The 19,503-nt window shown below is 52.5% G+C and overlaps 9 protein-coding genes across 9 annotated transcripts; 3 read left to right on the forward strand and 6 right to left on the reverse strand.

Moving 5' to 3' along the window:
- Positions 1–276: 276 nt before the first annotated feature.
- Positions 277–1,152, reverse strand: J4E85_005259 (uncharacterized protein; the record flags this gene model as incomplete). The annotated part of the gene is made up of 1 exon (XM_051469508.1): positions 277–1,152. The coding sequence occupies one exon, from the start codon at positions 1,150–1,152 to the stop codon at positions 277–279; it is 876 nt and encodes a 291-aa protein (XP_051326339.1).
- Positions 1,153–3,214: 2,062 nt separating this feature from the next.
- Positions 3,215–4,650, reverse strand: J4E85_005260 (uncharacterized protein; the record flags this gene model as incomplete). Its single annotated transcript, XM_051469509.1, has 2 exons — positions 3,215–4,183; positions 4,234–4,650. 2 exons carry the CDS (start codon positions 4,648–4,650, stop codon positions 3,215–3,217), a joined length of 1,386 nt encoding a protein of 461 aa, XP_051326340.1.
- Positions 4,651–6,737: 2,087 nt separating this feature from the next.
- J4E85_005261 (uncharacterized protein) lies at positions 6,738–8,202 on the forward strand (the record flags this gene model as incomplete). The annotated part of the gene is made up of 2 exons (XM_051469510.1): positions 6,738–7,076; positions 8,026–8,202. The coding sequence occupies 2 exons, from the start codon at positions 6,738–6,740 to the stop codon at positions 8,200–8,202; spliced, it is 516 nt and encodes a 171-aa protein (XP_051326341.1).
- A 55-nt stretch (positions 8,203–8,257) lies between these two features.
- J4E85_005262 (uncharacterized protein) lies at positions 8,258–8,941 on the reverse strand (the record flags this gene model as incomplete). Its single annotated transcript, XM_051469511.1, has 1 exon — positions 8,258–8,941. The coding sequence occupies one exon, from the start codon at positions 8,939–8,941 to the stop codon at positions 8,258–8,260; it is 684 nt and encodes a 227-aa protein (XP_051326342.1).
- A 623-nt stretch (positions 8,942–9,564) lies between these two features.
- On the reverse strand, positions 9,565–11,244 carry J4E85_005263 (uncharacterized protein; the record flags this gene model as incomplete). The annotated part of the gene is made up of 1 exon (XM_051469512.1): positions 9,565–11,244. The coding sequence occupies one exon, from the start codon at positions 11,242–11,244 to the stop codon at positions 9,565–9,567; it is 1,680 nt and encodes a 559-aa protein (XP_051326343.1).
- A 961-nt stretch (positions 11,245–12,205) lies between these two features.
- On the forward strand, positions 12,206–14,107 carry J4E85_005264 (uncharacterized protein; the record flags this gene model as incomplete). Its single annotated transcript, XM_051469513.1, has 4 exons — positions 12,206–12,395; positions 12,456–12,595; positions 12,649–13,188; positions 13,247–14,107. 4 exons carry the CDS (start codon positions 12,206–12,208, stop codon positions 14,105–14,107), a joined length of 1,731 nt encoding a protein of 576 aa, XP_051326344.1.
- Positions 14,108–14,147: 40 nt separating this feature from the next.
- Positions 14,148–15,954, reverse strand: J4E85_005265 (uncharacterized protein; the record flags this gene model as incomplete). Its single annotated transcript, XM_051469514.1, has 2 exons — positions 14,148–15,562; positions 15,621–15,954. The coding sequence occupies 2 exons, from the start codon at positions 15,952–15,954 to the stop codon at positions 14,148–14,150; spliced, it is 1,749 nt and encodes a 582-aa protein (XP_051326345.1).
- Positions 15,955–17,091: 1,137 nt separating this feature from the next.
- Positions 17,092–17,595, forward strand: J4E85_005266 (uncharacterized protein; the record flags this gene model as incomplete). The annotated part of the gene is made up of 2 exons (XM_051469515.1): positions 17,092–17,196; positions 17,245–17,595. The coding sequence occupies 2 exons, from the start codon at positions 17,092–17,094 to the stop codon at positions 17,593–17,595; spliced, it is 456 nt and encodes a 151-aa protein (XP_051326346.1).
- Positions 17,596–17,702: 107 nt separating this feature from the next.
- J4E85_005267 (uncharacterized protein) lies at positions 17,703–18,768 on the reverse strand (the record flags this gene model as incomplete). Its single annotated transcript, XM_051469516.1, has 2 exons — positions 17,703–18,154; positions 18,255–18,768. The coding sequence occupies 2 exons, from the start codon at positions 18,766–18,768 to the stop codon at positions 17,703–17,705; spliced, it is 966 nt and encodes a 321-aa protein (XP_051326347.1).
- Between the last annotated feature and the right edge of the window lie 735 nt (positions 18,769–19,503).

A 19,503-nucleotide genomic window follows, 5' to 3' on the forward strand; every position in this document is an offset into this window, starting at 1 on the left:
TAATCGCCGTTACGTGCCTGGTTTCCACGAAAGCTGTCTTTATAATCCTTCGATCGCTCATGCCCATGAGCGATACGAAGGCCTGGTATAAGGTTGTTCTGGAGTATGAAAGTTTCCGTTTCGTAGGCGGTAGAGTACTGATACACGATTGTGAAGGAGTCTGACGTCTCATCTATGAGATAGATGTCCTATAGATCGCGGAGATTAGCCACTACAAAGCAAGAATGTAAACGGGATCACCTACCGGAGATCGAAATGTCAAGTCACGTAGAGAAGCTAGTCCATGTAGAAATCGCCCTTGAGGATCCGCTCCTGCATGGCATCAGGCACCCTAGGCTTGGGCATCTCACGAACGGGTGGCTCCATGATCGTAACGCTCTTAGCACGCTGGTGGGTCGGACCGGAAGGGCTCAGCATGGGAGGGGGCCCGGAGATGGAGCCTCGCTCGGCTCGCGATCGGAGGTTCTCAGCGAAATTGTAACCTTCGCCTGTTGAAGACGACGTTAGCGAGTAGTTTCCAAGTATGTTCTCGGACTGCTCTGCAATGGTGGAGGGCCAGATGTGTGATATGGAAGTAGATCGCCGCGAGTGTGCATGGGTAAAGGGACGAAGCAGGGTAGCGGAAGAGGGCAATGACTGTGACAATGAAGACAGACCTCGACCTCGACCAGTCGGGGGAGAGGAAGCTTTATGGATGGGTGGTCTACCATTTGGGTTCCCAACGCCTCCGTTGCTCTGCCTAACATCCCGCATTGCACGAGCTCCGAAGCTCAGCCGTCGAGCAAAGGGTGTGGCTGGGTTGCTGCTGCTAGCAGATGTGGAAGGGGCGTAGTCATCTTCGAAGGGGCTCTCGTCGACCGAGCCAGAGTTGGCGCTGGAGATGCTCTCGGTTCGGGTTCGCGGGGTCTGGAGGAATGGGGACGTCTGGCCAGGTGAAGCACCCAGACCGATGGTGGTGAGCGAAAGCCGCCGTCTCTGAGCGTTGGCAGCAGCTGTCGTGATGGGGCCCGTGGCAGCCTGTCCTCCAGATTGCTGGCCTACATAGCCGCTTGACCGGCCGAACAGGTCCTGGAACGTCTGGCTGGTCACTGAAGCACGTCGGCGAGGGTCCGGCGAGGCGAGCGGGGGAGAGTTCCGGCCGTTGGAGGACATGATGGGCGTGGCAACGAGGTTTGAGGGAGGTTCAGGGTCTGTGTGAAGTGCTCAATTGAGTTGAGGGGTCATGCGCGTAGAGCAAATCAAGATGGGGTGCGTAGAGAAACAAAACAAGGGGTGGGATGGTTGATAAGTCGCTAGGCGCACGGACGGGGTGTAGTACGTCAGTCAGCGGGGGTTGATGGCGTGATAAGCGATTTACGTTGGCCGCAGGGAAACCGCGTAGGATAGGATAGACTAGCAGAACACGTGTCCGATGTTGCAACAAGACAAGAGAAGAAGGTCGAAAAGAAGAGGAGCAGGAATGATAGACAGGAGAGTAATATGGAAGCAACACTGGGTGGCTTGGCTGCGCTTGCCAAAGGATGCCCATCTGCGCTAGGGCCGCGAGCGGCTTAGCGTCAATCCCTTCCCCGCAGAACGTGGATGCACGATGCGTGGCCCTTTCATCTGACATCCAACCACATTCGAGGGCAACTCGAGCCTAGCCGCTGCACTCCCCGCAGTCGAGCCCTTTGACCCACCCTCAGTGCCCACAACGACTATCGCGATCAGCACCGACACGGTAAGTTCCTAGCTAGCATGAGCTTGGTATGAGCTATCTCGCCACCTGGGTGCTTCACATGTTTAAGTCCATGTGTACATAGTCATGGCACTTGCTCTGCACAGATCGAACCGACGGCGCCTACATCATGTCCGCATCTGTTCGGAATCTTCCCGGAGCGGGTGTCTGCTACATGCAACCGCCTTCTGTGGGGTGCCGGGTCCTGGATGCAGGTCCAGGTTGTGCGGAGCCTGCGGAACTTCTGACAAAAGCAGCCTCCATAAGACGTCGCATACTGCGGGGAATATACAGTAAGCGTCATATGCGCCATTCCAGTGAGCGCGAGCAGAAGGGGAAGGTTTGTCGCTAGTTTGTGGATTTCTTGATTCCCACACCGGAGCAACACCCACCATCTCGAAGCCCAAATGCACGCAACATGAACGACACCCACTTGGGCCACATCGTGTGTAGGCCAGATGGGTTCCACGAACTTAGCGTTTGGATAAGCGGCCAGTTACACGTATAGATGACAGAGTCGTTGTACGACATGCAACTGGGCCATGCATGATTGGCTGCTGTGGACCTCCGGTGCCGACCTGTTGTCTTGTATGCGACAAGATGCAGACTCCCGACATCCACACCGAGATGAAGCTTGGTCTAGCACTTAGTGTTATAGATACATGGATCTCATGGTGCATGGGGACAGTCTGTCTCTGGCGCTTGACCAAGCGCGAGAGCCTACAGCATGCGGAACTCAGCTACGAACTGCGCCAGATCCACTTCGTTCGGTCCGGTCTCGTCTTGAGTCAGTCAGCCGTCGGCCACGCTCCCAATTCCGCGGAATCATTCTACATATCGGAGCTTGGCACTGTATGCATGCGGAGCCGGTATCAGCTGAGGCCTGCAGTCTAGGGGGCGCACTCCACCGCTTTTATGTTTACTATGCTGAAACCAATCACGCATTGACCTTTCAATTTCAGTGAGCTCGTTCTACTTCGCACTATGCGGACGATGATGGATTTGCAGCGTAAGGCGCCAACGATGGACAGCTGTATAAATGTGTTTGTGTAAATTATGGATACAAGGAGTGTAGAGAAGAGAAAGTGGTACACCAATTGTACCCGGCTAAAAGTACGGCAACATCAAAAGCTCCGCAAGCAACCGGTCAAAGAAAAGGCAAAGGAAAGAATCGGAGATATATAGAATCATTCGGTTACCCAAAAACCGAAATCGGGTGGCCTGAAGGAAAGACAGAAAGCAACATAAAAAAGGCCAGCGAATACAGACCGAAGTCCGGCGACCTTGAGTATCCAAATGAAGAATTCAACTAGCGTGCGGACAGCCGTAACGTCGTAAGGAAAGACATGAAGGTATTAAAAGGTGCAAAAAGTCACACAGAAAGGAATGGAAAAAGTGCAAAAAACCGCCAACGCCAGACCAAAAGGAAAAGTGGGACGACTACATACCAACTCAACTGTTGTGTCGAGCACGAGGTAGTCCGCTTGCAGATCGACATTACTGCATTGCTCGCTTCGATTCTCGTTCGTGTACCTCCGAACCCGACCTCTTGCGATTCTCGTAGACGACATTGCGGAAGAGAGCCATGTAATGAGTGGGCGCATGAGAATCTGTTAGCTTGCGTTCGATGTCTTGTAGCATTGCCCAATGATTACGGTATACGTCTTCATGGGGCAATGACCCGAGTGCATTGAGAACAAATGGCGGGTCGTCATCTGATGCTGCTCCAATCAGCGCAACGTATAGGTTGCTTTGAACAGGGTCTGATAGGGCCTCCATGACACTCCACTTGACGCCTTCATATGCATTTTTATCGCGGTCCGTAACACGGTCGAGAATCGTAACAAAAGCCGCCGCTGCTCGGACGGCCACGTCCTCGACGCCAGCATGGCGTTGATAGAAGTCACCAATGGCCTTGACTAGTGATGTCAACTTCTGTGCACAACTGGAGACGTCGAACCGAGGGGGGCCTTGAGAGAGGTTGTATGGTCCCTTGGCTATGTACTCATCCAAAGCGTCGAAGGTGGAAGTAATGCGCTTGTCGATCTTTTCGAAGAAGACACGGCTTTCGAAGTCCGGGTCGATGATCTTGCGCATTTGGAGATATAGGCTGGGATACCAGTTTGCGTACTGCGTAAAGAGCTCTGTCAACTCCTGGTACTTCTTGGACCGTTCGGAAGTAAGAGGCGACTCGGGATATCGAAACTCTCCAGGAAGTGCATCTTGTGGCTCGTAGCACGAGAACATGTCAATGACTGTCAACTTCAAGTCGTCGTCTTCAGGCAGATTGTCATCCCGATAAACCCACTTCAGGTCGTTGGCGATATTGGCTAAGCCTTTGGTGTCCAGTAGTTCCGCAGGCTTGACGTCTTCGATCTTCGAGCCATCGGGAGAAAGGTGAAGAGGCGTCTTGACCATATCGTCTGGAGAAGTTGAGATGATCTGGTCTCCGACCCAATAGATATGCTTGGGCTACTTTTAGTGATGCGTCAATGGTTGTGTATGCGAGAGCGTACCTTGCACGCGAGACCCTTTTCGTTTGCGCCACACGTACACTCAGGTCTTCGTAACTTTCCCCCCATCGCCACAATGATGTCGTCGTCAAGATGGAAGAACTTCTTTGGGCTGCCATTCGGGCTGTAATCATCTTCCGAGACTGCGCAGTACTTGAGCCTGATATCGCTACCTTCCAGTCCTCTTTTGGCCCGCCTTCGTAGGTCGGTGTCGAAGGCCGAGACATTGTAATGAAGGTTTTTCGTTGATATAACCAGGGAAGGCGTAGGGGAAACGGTGGACTCGACGGATGGTATGGGCTGATCTTCCTCAGAATGCCCTGATGATTGTGTACTAGCTCTTGCGGCCCTTGCGGCCCCGGCACGAGTGGTAACCATGTCCTCTCCGAGAGAGAGCTTTGAGAATTGCTCTGCTGACATGGAGAATCTTCGTTATGGGGTACTTTCATACTAAAAGTCCAGTAAGGAGCTATATATCAAACCAACTCCCCCAGCTCCACGCCACCATCTTAGTTGATCCATCGTGTAGGCAGAGCATGTCCTCCATCTCACGACGGCGCTTAACGAGTAGGCCTTCCGTGCCGTAAGGCATTCGTACGTGTGAAGCGGATGTGGCTTGCTCGGGGAGAACCGAAAGTAGGGCAGGAAATCTGTCAACGCCGCAGTACTGCCTGGCTTACTAGAGCGAGTTCGGTAGGGTGACCACGGACATTTGCCGCGATTCCGTGCACGTTGGTGTCTTTATCGCGTCAATCATCTGCTTTTGGCCAGCATAACTGTCATAATACCCACTTGTTCACGAGCATTCCTCGTTGTGCACCAATGACATTGCATCGGTAGACCGAATGCCCAGTCTGCTTGAGGCGAAGCGATGAAAGCTTTAACCCGACGCGGTTAAATTAGGGGCGGCCGACGATCAAGGAATTGCCTTCTCCAGAGAATTATCTCGTTTTGCCGCCGGACCTTAATCTCAGAAATGCCGCTAAATGGTCAAGCTCAGCTATCGCAGGCTGAGTCGCAGTGATAATGCAAGGCACGGCGTTGGCGCACCGCAGCGGAGGCGAGGCTCGTGATCCAGCTTGCAGCAGGAATGCTACTTCCCATGCAAACCCGAATCCGTGCCGACACGCTGTACACGAGAAGCTTCGCTGCCAGGGATAATTAACGTAATAGCAAGCCTGGTGAACTTGCTCAAGTCGTAGGCAGCATCGGTCCGTAGTGGTGGAGTAGCGAGAACTGACGTTACTCAGCCATGATGTACGGCGCGCGCAAACCCTGTAACTACCAGTCAATATCTGGACCTCGAACCGTTATAAGGCTGACTGGAATGAAAGGAGTAATACGCTTCGAGTTAAGCTTCTGACCGCATAAACATCTATTTCATGCGTGGCACATTCTGATGATGTCCACTTTGTTGAGGATGCCTTGGGCCGCGCATCAACGACCTAGGTAGCCAGGTAGCGCTCGAGACTGTGTTACACCGACGTAATTCACTAGCAGTAGCGACGGCTTTGGGGGCTGTGGAAATGCCCAGGTGTCGAGCGCGTGCCATCGCTGGTGGATGCATCGTGTGCATCCATCATGGTTCCGAGGGTTTGAGGGTCAGGTCGCGTCGCGAAGCCCGTCTGCACCCACAGCCTCACCGTTCGCGCAGCGGGCTACGACGAGGACGTGAACTCTGCCATGCGATCACAAGCTCCATGTCGTCAGGATGGCTTTCGGGAATATTTTTAATCGATGGGGCGCCGCTTGCATGAGCCATGGACGCGTCCATTCAGCAGTTTCGACTAACCGCCGTGCGAGTGCAAGAGACGGAACGGCCCCGGACGAGCAACAATGAAGATCTAACAGGTACGAGGTGTTGTCACAGATTGAGACAAGCCCCCAAAGTCGAGCGGCGCAGTGTGTTCATGCTTGGAATGGGTGAATGTTTGCGAGGCGTGGATGTCTGCAACGGCTTCCAGCTGTTGTGTTAGGTCATGGCGTGACGGCGCCCGTGGATCCCAGGCACAACACTCGGGATCCGCGCTAGCAGCCTGGGGATCCACCACACGGGACCGGCTCCGATCAGAAGTTGTTGGAAGCATCGATTGTTGCTGCCTCGCCCAAATTAACGCGATGTGTTATGCAGATGGGGCCATCTCTGTGCGATGGAGAACATCTAGGTAGCAGGCAGGCACGGACGGCAGGCTGCGATGCTGTGGTAGTCGACCTCACGCGTCACCACAACAGAAGATCGAAGCTGAAGGATTCAAAGTGCAGCAGGCCTGCAGCACGGGTTTGTTGGTATACGAGTCTAGTCACAAGCGACCTAGTCTTCTGTGCCATCAATGCAGCACAGAAGCAGCTAGACCCACTGGCGCGGGGTCCAAAGCTGACATCTGCTCAAGCACCGAGGACACGCATCACACATACCATCCACACCATCACGCAGATTATCGTTACTCGATACACTGTCCGCATCTCTTCATCGAATTAGAGCTATTCATTGCAACCGAGCGGCAATCATGTCTCAGCCCACGGCACCCTCTATACCTGCATTCTATCGCATATTCTTTACATACCTCGACCCCATCATCTGCGCTTGGGGCGCAACAATGGACTTCTTCATGCCCACCGTCGTCCTCTCATCACACATCCCCTCCCCCACCCCAGACATCGGCCACGCCATGATCCTCAAGCAACGTGGCGGGGGCATGCTAAATTTCGGCATCATGTCTGCTGTCCTGCTACGATACACAAACGACATGAACGTCTGGCGCATTGTCCAGTTGTCGTGCTTCGTTGTCGATCTGGCATACTATTGGGCAGTCTGGGAGGTGTTGGCAAAGCAGGGCAGACTAAGCGTAGGCACCTGGCGGGCGGAGGATTGGGGAAGTATAGGCATTACAGCGTTTGCAGGGCTGGTCAGACTAGCATTCATGGCAAGGGTGGGATTTGGTGAAGCCTCAAGGAATGACAAGAAAGACTTGTAGGCCTTGAAGAAGAAGTCCTACTACAAGTCTCATTGTGAGCGTATGAGCGCAAAAGAGTTTTTTGGTGCGAGATCATATTTTGTTCCGCTTGTCTGCTCATCATTGCCAGTCGCGATCCGTGGTGTTGAGATCATTGCTGGGCTGTGCTCTGCGTTTACAGCTATATTACCCCAGGACCCAGCGCGAGCCACTCGGCTATGTCTTGCCAGCCGTGTGCTACACTCGGTGCTGACTCTTGAAGCCTTTGCAGCTCAGCTGCGAGCACGACTGCCTGTCTTGATCCAATCCTCAATGCAACAAAATGGAGAATGCCAATGACCCATTGCCGCATCTGATGCGAAATAAGCAAACACGTACCCACTGCATACAGTGGCTGGACGAGCTGCATTAGTCTCGGTGAGATGACTGAATCGATAAAGGTCCCCGGTTCTCTCATGATAGGTCCATCTTTTGTTTCATCTTCGGGGGCCAATCCAGCAGCAGAGAACACCGGGGATGGCACCATGCCGATCGTCTGAGGTACTGCGGCAACGATTGCGGCAACGTTAGCTCGTAGCACATTCTCCTCATGCTGTATGCACGCTTTCAAACTGGCAGCGTCGTAGAGCGGGGAAGTTTGTTCCTCACGAACCCTCATCAGGTTTGCTCTGATGATATCGTGCACTTGAATTCCAATAAACCGGGTGTAATTCCACAACTGCGCCATGACGGGAAAGAGGCAGATGCTGTATATGTTTCCACAGTAATGAACTGAAGGTACATCAAGATGAACCCTTGTTGGATGCCAGGCTGCAGGCAAAAGAGCCTTGATATCCTCTAGCTCTTGACTGAGATTTCTCGCGCGGTTGATTGTTTCCACGGGATCTCGGCTCTTGTCTTGACCGAGTTTGACGACTGCGTCCATGACGTGCAGAATGCCGATCATGAATTTTTTAACAAGCTCGTTGAATCCCGATTCGAGGGGGATGCTGTCGTACAGCTCTTGCAAATGTTCTAGATATTGGTGTGCGATGTCAGTTCGTGTATTACATGCAGTCCGCACAGGGTTGTGACTAACTTGGAATACCCGTCCCTAGTTCAAGCGTGAAGAATAGAGCGACGCCGTATGACTGCTGGAATATTCGCCGTCCGAGTTCTGTCTCGAACTGCGACTTGCCGCGTAACATGAAGAGGGTATAAGCGCCGCTGACGTGTTTTGACCACCTATCGATGGAGCTCTTATCCGTGTATACCGTGCCCTCGTACATGCCAAGTAGGATGACCGAAACCAAAGTGCTATCTTTGACCGCGGCTTCGTGCGACATGAGCGCTCTGTTTGTTTCCTCTAATGCAGAACCGTATGCGACACGCGCTTTTCGCATGACGGCAGGGGACTTCGCTGCATTGGCGAAGATTGCTAGACTTAGGGCGCGGAAGCTCTCACGAAGCGTACCCTCGATATTCGGCCGTGACAGCAGCTGGGGAATCCATTCGAATTGGCCTCCTTGAGGGAAATCGGCGGCGCCTGCATAGTTGGTGAGGAAGAAGCCTTGCGCTTGGGCGTCGATATTCGGCGTGGGTTGCAAGGCCATAATCTCAGCCTTGGGCGGACTCTGCACCGGATAGATCCGCTGCACGCTTCTGATCCTGTTGGGTTCTCCACGTCCCAAAGGCGTTCTTGGTTCTTTTGATTTGGCAAGCTCTTCGTAACGTTGCTCCGCCTTCTTTGCCACGACGCGACTCTCATTCTTGAACATTAGGGAAGCCACGTCGCGGTATCCATGGCATTCTTTGCCGGCACGGAGACATTGCGAGCAGGAAGGCCGCTTCTGGTCACACTGGAACAGCGGATTAGTGGACCAAGTATCTACTCACGCGTGCATTACATACTTTGATCCTGCGGTCCCTACATGTCTTGCAACCTGGAGAAGGTCTGCCAACATTGGGCATTTCGAGAAATGATGACTAATTGCCCGGTGGTGATACGACGCAGTCCGGACCCGCACTGCTAAGTTCTCACCTACATCGATGATGGGAAGAAGGGAACGCCACGTTTGTGTTTGGGGAAAGTAAGCGAGCAGCAAGGAATGCAAGAACCGCTCCCGGGCCCATGTACCCCACTATTGAATCGTGACTAGGCCGGACCGCAAATGGGCAATTGTGGCGAGCCCCCTCTTGCTTTAATTCCACAGTAGACTCAACAATCGCACGTGGCTTGCTGCCGCACCAAAGCTTGAGGCCGCGTAAGATCACAGCACACTAGCATCTGCAGAAATATATTCTATTACGATGAAAGATACATCCTCTATTTACGACAAGTCGATAATTCGTCACACATAATATTTACAAATCATAAAGCTTCCGTGGCGGATCTCACAGCTCAAATAGCATCCCTAGAGTTGACCTGCTCAAGATGGGCCGAGACACCCTTTTTCTCGGTATAGTCGCTCTCGGTATCACTGGAATGGAAGCTGTCAACGACCGTGCTGCTAAATTTCCTAGCCGGGACACGCTTCTCGAAGAGGACATCGAGCTCTCCGTAGGTCCTGCCCTTTGGCTCGGGAAGACGGAAGAACGCCCAGATAAAGCAGCAAAAGCACGTTCCGGCGTAGAAAAGACCACTCTTTGCGCCCCAATTCCAAGCACCGGGGTTGAGCATACGTGGAGTAATAACATTGCCGATGATAGAACCGATGTTGTAGAAGTTCCTGGCCAAGACGACAGTCTTTTGGCGAAGACGAGTGGATGGAATCTCTGCAACGATGGAGTAACAGACAGGTCCGACCGTGCAGTTGTATGCGGCTGCAAAAAGCAGGAGCATGGCGCCGATACCCCACTGCGCGCCAACGTTGCCGGCTGGAATGAAACCGAGACCTCCGATGATACACAACAGCATAACCATGGCGAGATCGCCATACACGTACAATGTGCGGCGTCCTACACGTTGGATGAGGATCCAGGCCATGAAGACACCCACGCCACCAATTGCGTATTGTCCTAAACTCATGGAGAACGCATCCGCGTCGCTAAGGCCTGCTTGTTGGAAAAAGTATGTCGAATAACCGATAAGACCTGCTCCGCAGAAGGCCTGCGTAAACCATGCCATGGCGGCGATTTCAGTTCGGCGGAGATCGGTACCCTTGAAACAGTCCAAGTACGAAGTACCTTCAGAGACCGCCATCTCCATGGCGTTGGTGTGGCGCATCATAGCAATGGTCTCATCGGCGTTGAAGTCGGGCAGCTTTTCGGGTGATGTGAGGCGCATCAACATCTTCTTTGCTTCTTCGCATCGGTCTTTCCGTACAAGCCACCAGGGAGATTCAGGTGCGAACGAGATGCCAATCATCAACGGGAGAGGCCAGAGCCACTGCAGGGCATATGGGATGCGGTACGCCCATTGGTCGGGGCGCTCGGCTACACCCTTCAAAACGCCAGAGGCGAGGAATTGACCGATGACCCAGCAGAGGTTGACGTATGTTGTAAGAATTGGACGAAGCGGCACCGGTACGACTTCGGCAGCATAGGTGCAAGTCAGGGTCTGGAAGACACCCCATGGGATACCGCATAGGATGAGACCGCATAGAAGCATGGTGATGTTCTGCGCGAAGAAGACGATGAAGATGAAGAAATTCACAGCGAAGAGCGCGCCGATCATTGTCTTCTTGTAGCCGAAACGATCCGCGATAAGACCGTTCAGGAGCAGACCTGTGAACTCTCCAACGTATGCACCGTTTGTGAGGCCCGCTTGCCACGCAGCGGTGAGTTCGAAGGTGCCATCTGCAAGTTGTTCGCCAAACTTTTGCTTAAAGGCAGGTACCGCCATCAAGTTGGCGATCAAGACTTTGTCGAAGCCTTCCATGATGATGGCTGCGGAGAGCAGGACAGACCAGGCGATGGCCTTTGGGTATAACTTGATACCCTGGCGCAGGGTCATCTGCTGCTCTGATCGAGTCGCGTTGCCGGCATCGTGGGCGACTTGTTTGATGTCCGTGACGGCGAGTGAAAGGCGTCGTGCCTGTTCGGCGTCGATAGCGACGACACTGCTGTTGCGGCGAGACATGATGGTCGTGTCCGAGGATGAGACGATGTCCAGGTGGCTTGACAAATGTGGGTATGTCCAAAGGATGAAGTAGGATGCTGTGGGTCAGACCCAGACCTCTCCTAAACGTGGACCTGGTGGGACTCGAAGCTGGATGGTGATCTCTCGTGGTGGATACCGTCGTTCTACTTATACAACTTCACGACCCTAGACACGCGATACCCATGCATAGACAGCGCTCGTGCCAAGTCAGAAACCGGGGATGGTGGAGGCAGTCAAGGGATGCGGGGAGGACGCCACTCTTGCAGCTGTGAGGCCATCTTCATCGCGCAGCACTATGGCTTGAAAGGCTAGGCTGTTGCTGGTGAGGCCCGCCGACACGGGTGTGCCATCGAAAACTCGGAGCAGGAGTGAAGGTCGTGATTCGACAAGATGCCGGACCGAGATTTCAAGGTTGCGTGCACGAGCCCCAAAAGCCGAAGCAACCATCACGTGTGGCACGGAAATGCGACTGAGCGTTCCCGCTAACGCGCTTTGCCTTTCATCTCGGACCGAGAGCATGAATCGATAGCCTGTCGCACCCATCATCTCCCCGCATACATCCTCGCTTAAATCCCGCAATATCGGACACGCGGGAAAGAACGTTGAAACACCATGCGATGGAAGACATCTGTGGGGAAGACTGTTGCTGGGTTGTGTGGGGATCGCCATGTGCAGACACGATCCGGCTTTGAGCCAATCGTCATTGTACCGAGAAACTTTCCGGTGGGGGGAACCTCCACGTGCGGTCCAAACACAGTGACCAGATCTCAACGACTACCCTCCATCTGATAAGATCCTATTGCAAGACGCTTATAAGAAAGCCACTGGTGCCATTGCAAGCCACCAAAGAAACGCTTGACCTCTTCGACACTATACACCATCTGTCATACCAGGGTGTTCAAAATTGCCCCAAAGAGCACGGATATCCAGCAGCAACACCATGACCGTTCCTCAAAGACCTTGGTGGAAAGATGGTGTTGTATACCAAATCTACCCCGCTTCCTTCAAAGACTCCAATGGCGACGGCGTTGGTGATCTCAATGGCATCATTTCAGAGTTGGACTACATCCGTTCCATTGGTGTTGACGTCATTTGGATCTGTCCCATGTACGATTCACCCCAAGTAGACAGTAAGCATTACCTCTATACAAATTGCACGTGGGATGTATATTGACCCTCCACTCCAACAGTGGGATACGACATCCGTGACTATGAGGATGTGTACAGGCCGTATGGTACTGTCCAAGACATGGAGAAGCTGATCGCCGAGACACATTCGCGAGGCATGAAGATTATACTGGATCTGGTGGTCAACCATACATCTGACCAGGTAAGTCTTGAAGGTGTAACTCGGCACAACCCTGCAAAACTGACTTATCCAAGCACAAATGGTTCTTAGAATCACGATCATCAAAAGACAACCCCAAGAGAGACTGGTATATCTGGAGACCAGCTCGTTATGTCAACGGCGAGCGCAAAGCTCCCAACAACTGGGTCGGCAACTTTACAGGTAGTGTGTGGGAGTGGGATGAGCATACCCAAGAATACTATCTACATCTCTTTTGCCCTGAGCAACCTGACCTCAACTGGGAAAACCCAGAAACACGACAAGCCATCTACAAATCCGCCATGGAGTTTTGGCTACAGCGAGGAGTTGATGGATTCCGCGTTGATACCGTCAACATGTACAGCAAAGGTGAGATGCTTGATGCACCGATCACCGATCCTGGTTCGGAATGGCAGTTCGCTGGATATCAGTACTGCAACGGCCCAAGGATGGCTGAATTCCTGAACGAGATGAACCAAATCTTGGAGAAGTATGATGCTATGACCGTCGGCGAGTGCCCCCACACACCAGACATGAAGAGAGTGTTGGAATATGTTAGTGCTAAAGAGAAGCAACTGAACATGGTCTTCCAATTTGTGAGCAAGCCCGAGAAGCGCAAAAACAAGAGATCGGCAGTACTAAATAAAAGCACAGGATGTCGTCGACGTCGGCCAAGGCCCCTACAAGTTCCAAACTACACCGAAGAACTGGACACTCCCACAGTTCAAACGTGCCATGGCCCGCACGCAAGACCTCATTCGCGCCCCCTCAGATGGCTGGACAACCGTCTTCCTCGAGAACCACGACCAAAGTCGATCAATCACACGCTTTACTTCCGATGCGCCCGAGCACCGTGTCGCAGGCGGTAAAATGCTCGCATTGATGATGGCAGTACTCAGCGGCACGTTGTTCATCTACCAAGGCCAAGAGATTGGCATGACGAACTTCCCTCTGACCTGGGATATGAGCGAGTACAAGGACGTGGACTCGACAAACTACTACAAGATGGTAGCTGCGCGGACAAAAGACGACCCCAAGGCTCTTGAAGCTGCGCATAAGTCGCTTCAGCATCTCGCTAGAGACCATGCTCGTGTGCCGATGAGCTGGTCGACCGCAACGCACAACGGCTTCTCGCCGCCTGACGCTACCGCGGAACCGTGGATGCGACCTCTTGAAGATGCAAAGGTCTGCAATGTCGCGCAACAAAAAGGCGATAAAGATTCCGTGCTCGCTTTCTGGAAGCGCATGCTGCAAGTACGCAAGCAACACAACGATCTCCTTGTGCATGGCCAGTACGACGATCTAGATGTGGAGAGCCCAGACTTCTTTGTCTTCAGCAAGACATGGAATGAGAAGAGGGCCGTGTGCATTTGCAACTTCACGGACCAGAAGAAGGATCTGGCCTTCCCAGAAAGTGTGAAGAGCGAAAAGATGGAACTGCTTGTAAGCAGTGTGGATGACTGTGAGGAGAAGAAACTGGCTGCTTATGAAGGCAGAATCTATTTACTTGCCTAGATAGTGTCGCATGGACAAAATCATTGCTTGAAGTTAGATTTTACTGAGCTACATGAGCGACCTGCATGGACAAGCGTTGTGAAATATTGTTCCATGTGGCCAGATGTCCACTTCTCGCCTCTGATCTTGGAATTTCTTGGGCTTGAACCTGCACTAATCCGTCCGCCATATCCTCTAGCCCTGCAGCTGTCTTTGACTGCGTGACTTGATACCAAGGGTCGTTCACCCCACCAGGACTATTCACATCGTGTGGTAGGTTCGGCGAACTGGCATTGCTGAGTGCCTCAGGGAACATCGTTTGGAGGCGCTCTAGCTTCTCGAGCAGTATGCTTCGACGCGTCTGATCAAGGTGTGGAATCAGCAGGACAAAGTCTAGGATGAAGAGGAAATCGTCAATCCTCAGTGCCGTCTCATCGATAGTCGCGGCGGGAACGTGGATAAGAACATCGGCAATCGTGTCTGTGATCTCGAAAAGTTTCTGAGTGATGCTGCTTCCGTGTACTTCGATGTCGTGGCGCGACATACTGGATAATTGTTGCCGTAATGTCTGTGACAGCCTTACCGGGAATAAGAGCGACAGGCAATCCTTCGAAGATCGAGAAGACAAGAGGGTTTGGCTCATAGCTAAGCGCCAGACCAGAGTGCGCAGCCATTCACGCGTGATGCACAGATCGGCTCGTTGCATCATGGACAACATGGCCAACTCCCGTGCGTCAGCTTCAGGGTCGCCTTCAAGCTCGCGCGACTTGGCCTCGACCCACGTGCTGGTGACGTTGCCTCCTTGCGTGTCAAGCCAGCTATCAAGGAACTCCGTATCAAGCATGCGGAAAAGCTTGATGATCTGATTGAAGCCCTCGTGGACCTGTATCGGAAGTGTAGGGTCGTCTTCCGGCAATGTGTAGAGCGGAGGGAGAATGGCACGCCGGTAATCCAGGATAGCTATGAATCGCTCGTGTATGTACGCTTGCCAGTAGAGCCGCTGTCTTCGGGATCGTTCGGGAGGAGACAGCTGGGCCACGTTCTCCGGCTTGTCGATCTGCAGCAGCTGGATGATCGTAATGGCGTCTCGCATGTAGTAAAATGCGCTATCGCTACCTTGCAGACTCATAAGGCAGTTGTGTATAAACATTGACTGCACAGCTCGCATGACCGAGAATTGGCAATGCTTGTGGGTTCGCCTCATGGTATCGATCGAGTAGTCCATAAGGCCTTCGATGGTTTGCACGATTTCTTCTGTTCGGCGGTCACCATACCGGGTCAAGTTCAGCGTACAGCCTCCGAAAGCGTAGATGAATGAACGGACATCTGGGTCGCTGTCCATGACCTCGATGTACTGTCGGAGCTCATGTTCGGCAATGACCGGATGAACAGGATACACCCCAGCAACATAATCCGGGATGAGGTCGAGAAAGAAAGCCTTGGGGTACTGTGATGTGAAAGATGACGAAGGAGATGCTGCCCGGAGTCAGCAGTAGCACCCCAAATTTGAGTATAGATTACCAGGGTGACATACTTGGTGTGCCTCCATTACGGTCAAGTATCGGCGAGATGGGACTGTACGGCGTCTGAAAGCTAGCTGCTGCTGAATGAGCAGGCAGTATGGGCGGCGATATTGCTGGCAAATTGGACGTTTGGCTTCTGAACTCGGAGATGATATGGCCTCGCTTGCCCTGAGACCTTTGCTTGCCTGAGGGTGAGTAGATGCACCGCAAGCCGAGATGCGCGCACTGTTGACACCGTGCTTGGCCGTTACAACGCACTTTTCTCCTCTTGCACGCGTCGCATGCTTTCGATACTCGTTTCTGGGATGGCTGTTCTATGTTCATAATGGGTCCTGCTGTGTGCATAATGTTTTTGTAGAGCCTCGGTGTCGGGATGATTAGGCGATCTGGGGAAGGACTGCGGAGACGCGCTAGCGGAGCGTAGTTCCTAATTGGTCTACCTGCAGACTGGGTTTGATTGAATGGCGAAACAGGCAGGTGCGAGTGGCGTAGAAGGCGCGCTGAAAGGTCTATGAATGACATTGCATAGTCTAGAAATGCGTACCTGAGTTGGACGGAATAATTGTGGGGTCGACTGCATGTTAGCTTACATATCCTGGCATGTGAAGCCCGGCCTACATATGATACTCTACATGTGTCTAACAGCATCGCTAAAACAGAGGGTTGCGCTGCATGTGAAATCTCTAACAACTGTGTAGGTTTGCTAAGAGTGATGAGCATGAGAAGGGCTGGAGATACTCTGTGCACGACTGGGATTTGAGGAGCTGCTGGTAAGACCTCTTTGCCTGCTACGTTGCTTTCTTAACGTTTATAGCTACGAGAAACGACTCTATGTACGCAGCAAAAATATCTATGTTCCTGCTACTTACCGCGGGCAAAAAAGCGGGCAAAAAGAAAGAGCGCAGAGCTGTTACAACACAGTTTCGACCTTGGAGCAAAAAGAGATGACTACCTCCGTAATCTTTGGACATCTGAAACCCTTTTATTGCTTCTTGGGGCGGGTTTGTCACGACTGGCTATGTTGTGTATCTTTTTTTGCTTGGACAGTGTCCTCTTTTCGTTCCAGCCGCCATCCCGGTTTTGAGGTAGAATGGTTTAATGGAGTATTTTAGAATTAACAAATATTTATACACACACATATAAGAGTGGATAAAGAATTGGGGTAGATAGAGACTGTGGGGGAATAGGTAAGCAAACAAACGCGAGCTCGAGGTCGATCCGCTCTTACCTTCACTTTCACTGCGAGGTTACACAAGGAAGACGCGTCACCATGAGCCCAGAGATGAAGATTTTGCGCCCTCACCGTCACCGCTGTATGCGGCAAACGGTTTTGGTGGTCTCATATCGTCGTTGCCTTGACTGTCTTTGCGGCCTACAACGCGACACCACCACTACAACCACCACACCACAGTTGTCCCTGCAGCCTACATTGCAACACTACCTCCACTCAAACACACTACAAAAATCTACGTATTCCTCAACATGTCTCAGCGGACCGCAACACCCCTCCAGCAGGCTCTACGTAGTATCCTGCTGGCCGACATGGCCATGAATAAGGCGGTGGGGCCAGATGAGTGGATGGAGGCGGTATGTATAACAGTATTAGTGAAAGCAATATAATCTAACATCATGTAGTATACTAACTGGCATGAGGCCAATCAGTGGAGGGAGGAGATTGCCTCTGGAAAGAAGGCGGAGAAGAAGCTTTGGGAGCGGAAGCGACCTCTTGCTGAGGACTTTTTCTACACATCATACCTACCCGAGCCCAAACCGCGAGACGCGCGAAATGCGCTTCAGCAAAGGAAAGAAGATGTAAAAAATCTTCAAAGCGAGATCGAGAAGAGAGCTGAGTTGGGCGACATTGATCAAGGTCCACTCCCCCGCGCACAGCCTAGACACGGCAACAGTGTGGACAGGTCACTCAGAATGCGACTGACCATGAAAGAAGAACGCCTGGTCAGGGAGAAGAAGACGGAACAGTCTTAGATTCTGAAGTTGGCTTCCACCATTCACGCATGTATTGTACTAGAGAAAGGCCGCCGAAGCCACCGCAAATATGCATGAAATCCTCGAATCACACCAACCAGAACTACTTAATCGAACCTGTGAGGCATCTCCGGGGTACCGTTTCCACCATACATAGCTTCCTGCTCAGCCTGCTCCTTGGCCTGGAGGTACTGCCACCTCACACGAGCAGCCTTGAGCTCCGCCTCGGCAACTTCCAACTCCGCCTGCATCTTTTGGACAGCAAGAGGCTGACCAGACGTATCCACGGTATCTACAGTCTCGACAGGGTACATGCGCGCATCTTGGGGACCTGGGGAGACGGAGAAGGCGGGAGTCGGGTGGGTATGGAGGGACTGGGTACCGGCAGAGCTAGTATAGTCTTCGTCGTCTTCGGTTACGATGGTTCTAGCGCGGCGAGTAGCGATTCCGCGACCACTGGGAGTGGTGCTGGTGCGGATAGAGCGCTCACGCTTCTTGGCCCGCTTGTCGTGACGCTCGAAGCCACCGTCCTCGGCACGGCGGAGACGGTTAGGAGCACCTACCCAATGTCAATAACATGATTCGACGTTCGAAGTTTCAAAGTCGTCGCTGATGTATCTGTTGAACGACTTTCAGGTATGACAGAGGGGTTGACTTACGTTTGCGGCGCTTCTCTGCAACGCGTGCTTCGTAGATCTCGTGGTTACCACGACGCCTCTTAGCGCCCTTGGGTTGATCTGGCTCGACAAGCTCTTCGAAGTAGGAGTCATCGGATGATTCTTCGGAGGACTCCGGGATGACGACCTGGTTCTTGCGCTCTGGGTGCTCGTACTCATCCTTGATGTCTCTGATATCGGCCAGACGAGCCCAGGGATGCTTGGGCTCATGAAGAGCGACCTTGGCACGCAGATCAGCTTGGAACCGAGCTAGGTCTCCATTCGTGAGACGAGAAATAGACATCAGATCTTTGAGGAACTGTACACCCCAGTTGCGAGGGTCATTCTCGGTCTCGTCCTTGATATGGTCGCGGCGCTCGCAATCCCAGGCGCGCATACGAATGTCCTCGGGGATGATGTCCAGGCTGTCGGCGAGACCGAAGGAAGCTGCCAGGGCGGGCAGAAGACAATTCACCAGGTCCTTGGTGTCATCGTTGAGGGTTTCGAATCGGCCCATGGTGATAGCTGGTCCGTATGGACAGTGGACTTGAAGAGCTTGAGCTTGATGAACAAACTGCTGCCGGAGCGTTGAGGCAGTTATCTGAGCCGTAGATATTAGCAAGAGGTTTTGCGTCAAGTCTAGATTGGAAGGCTGGAGCAAGAGGATCGCCTCAGCAGATCAAAGTCGCGTCGCACTGAAGGACGAGGTGTCTGCGCCGAACAAATCGCACGAACTTACCTTGAGTCGGCGCGAAGAATCGCTTTGATCGCGCCAAATACTACTGAAGTTGTAGCGGCGAGTAGGTGGTAGAGGATCAGTGTTGGAAATCAGATATCGCTACCTATATATGATTGCATGCGCTAGCAGTAACGGCCCGTTGCCTGCTGCAAATCTTGCGTCTTAGCAAGGTCGTCCAATGACAAGTAAGTGGGGTATATATCCCGAGATGTGGTCTCGTGCGCCTGCTGTGACGTGTTCGTAGAACTGAGAAGTGAAAGATTTGAGACACCACCGGGTTCCCTCGGTGCTGTCGGTAAGGAAGGTAGACAGCCAAGTTGCTGCTTTTTTGGAAAGTGATCATGTAAATATAAGAGAGAGCAAAGCTATATATACGAAGAGAACGGTGGTGATGAGTTATATACCCGAGCAACAATTGGTTCAAGAAACGTAGTGAGAGAAATGACAGCCTTGACCGTATCGGAAGTTCTTGCTTGATCGCCTGGGCAATACCGATACGTCCTCAGAAACAAA

This window comes from Alternaria conjuncta (assembly GCF_024043145.1).
Source record: "Alternaria conjuncta strain BMP 0040 chromosome Unknown scaffold_7, whole genome shotgun sequence".
In the NCBI taxonomy this organism is placed as follows: Eukaryota; Fungi; Ascomycota; class Dothideomycetes; order Pleosporales; family Pleosporaceae; genus Alternaria; species Alternaria conjuncta.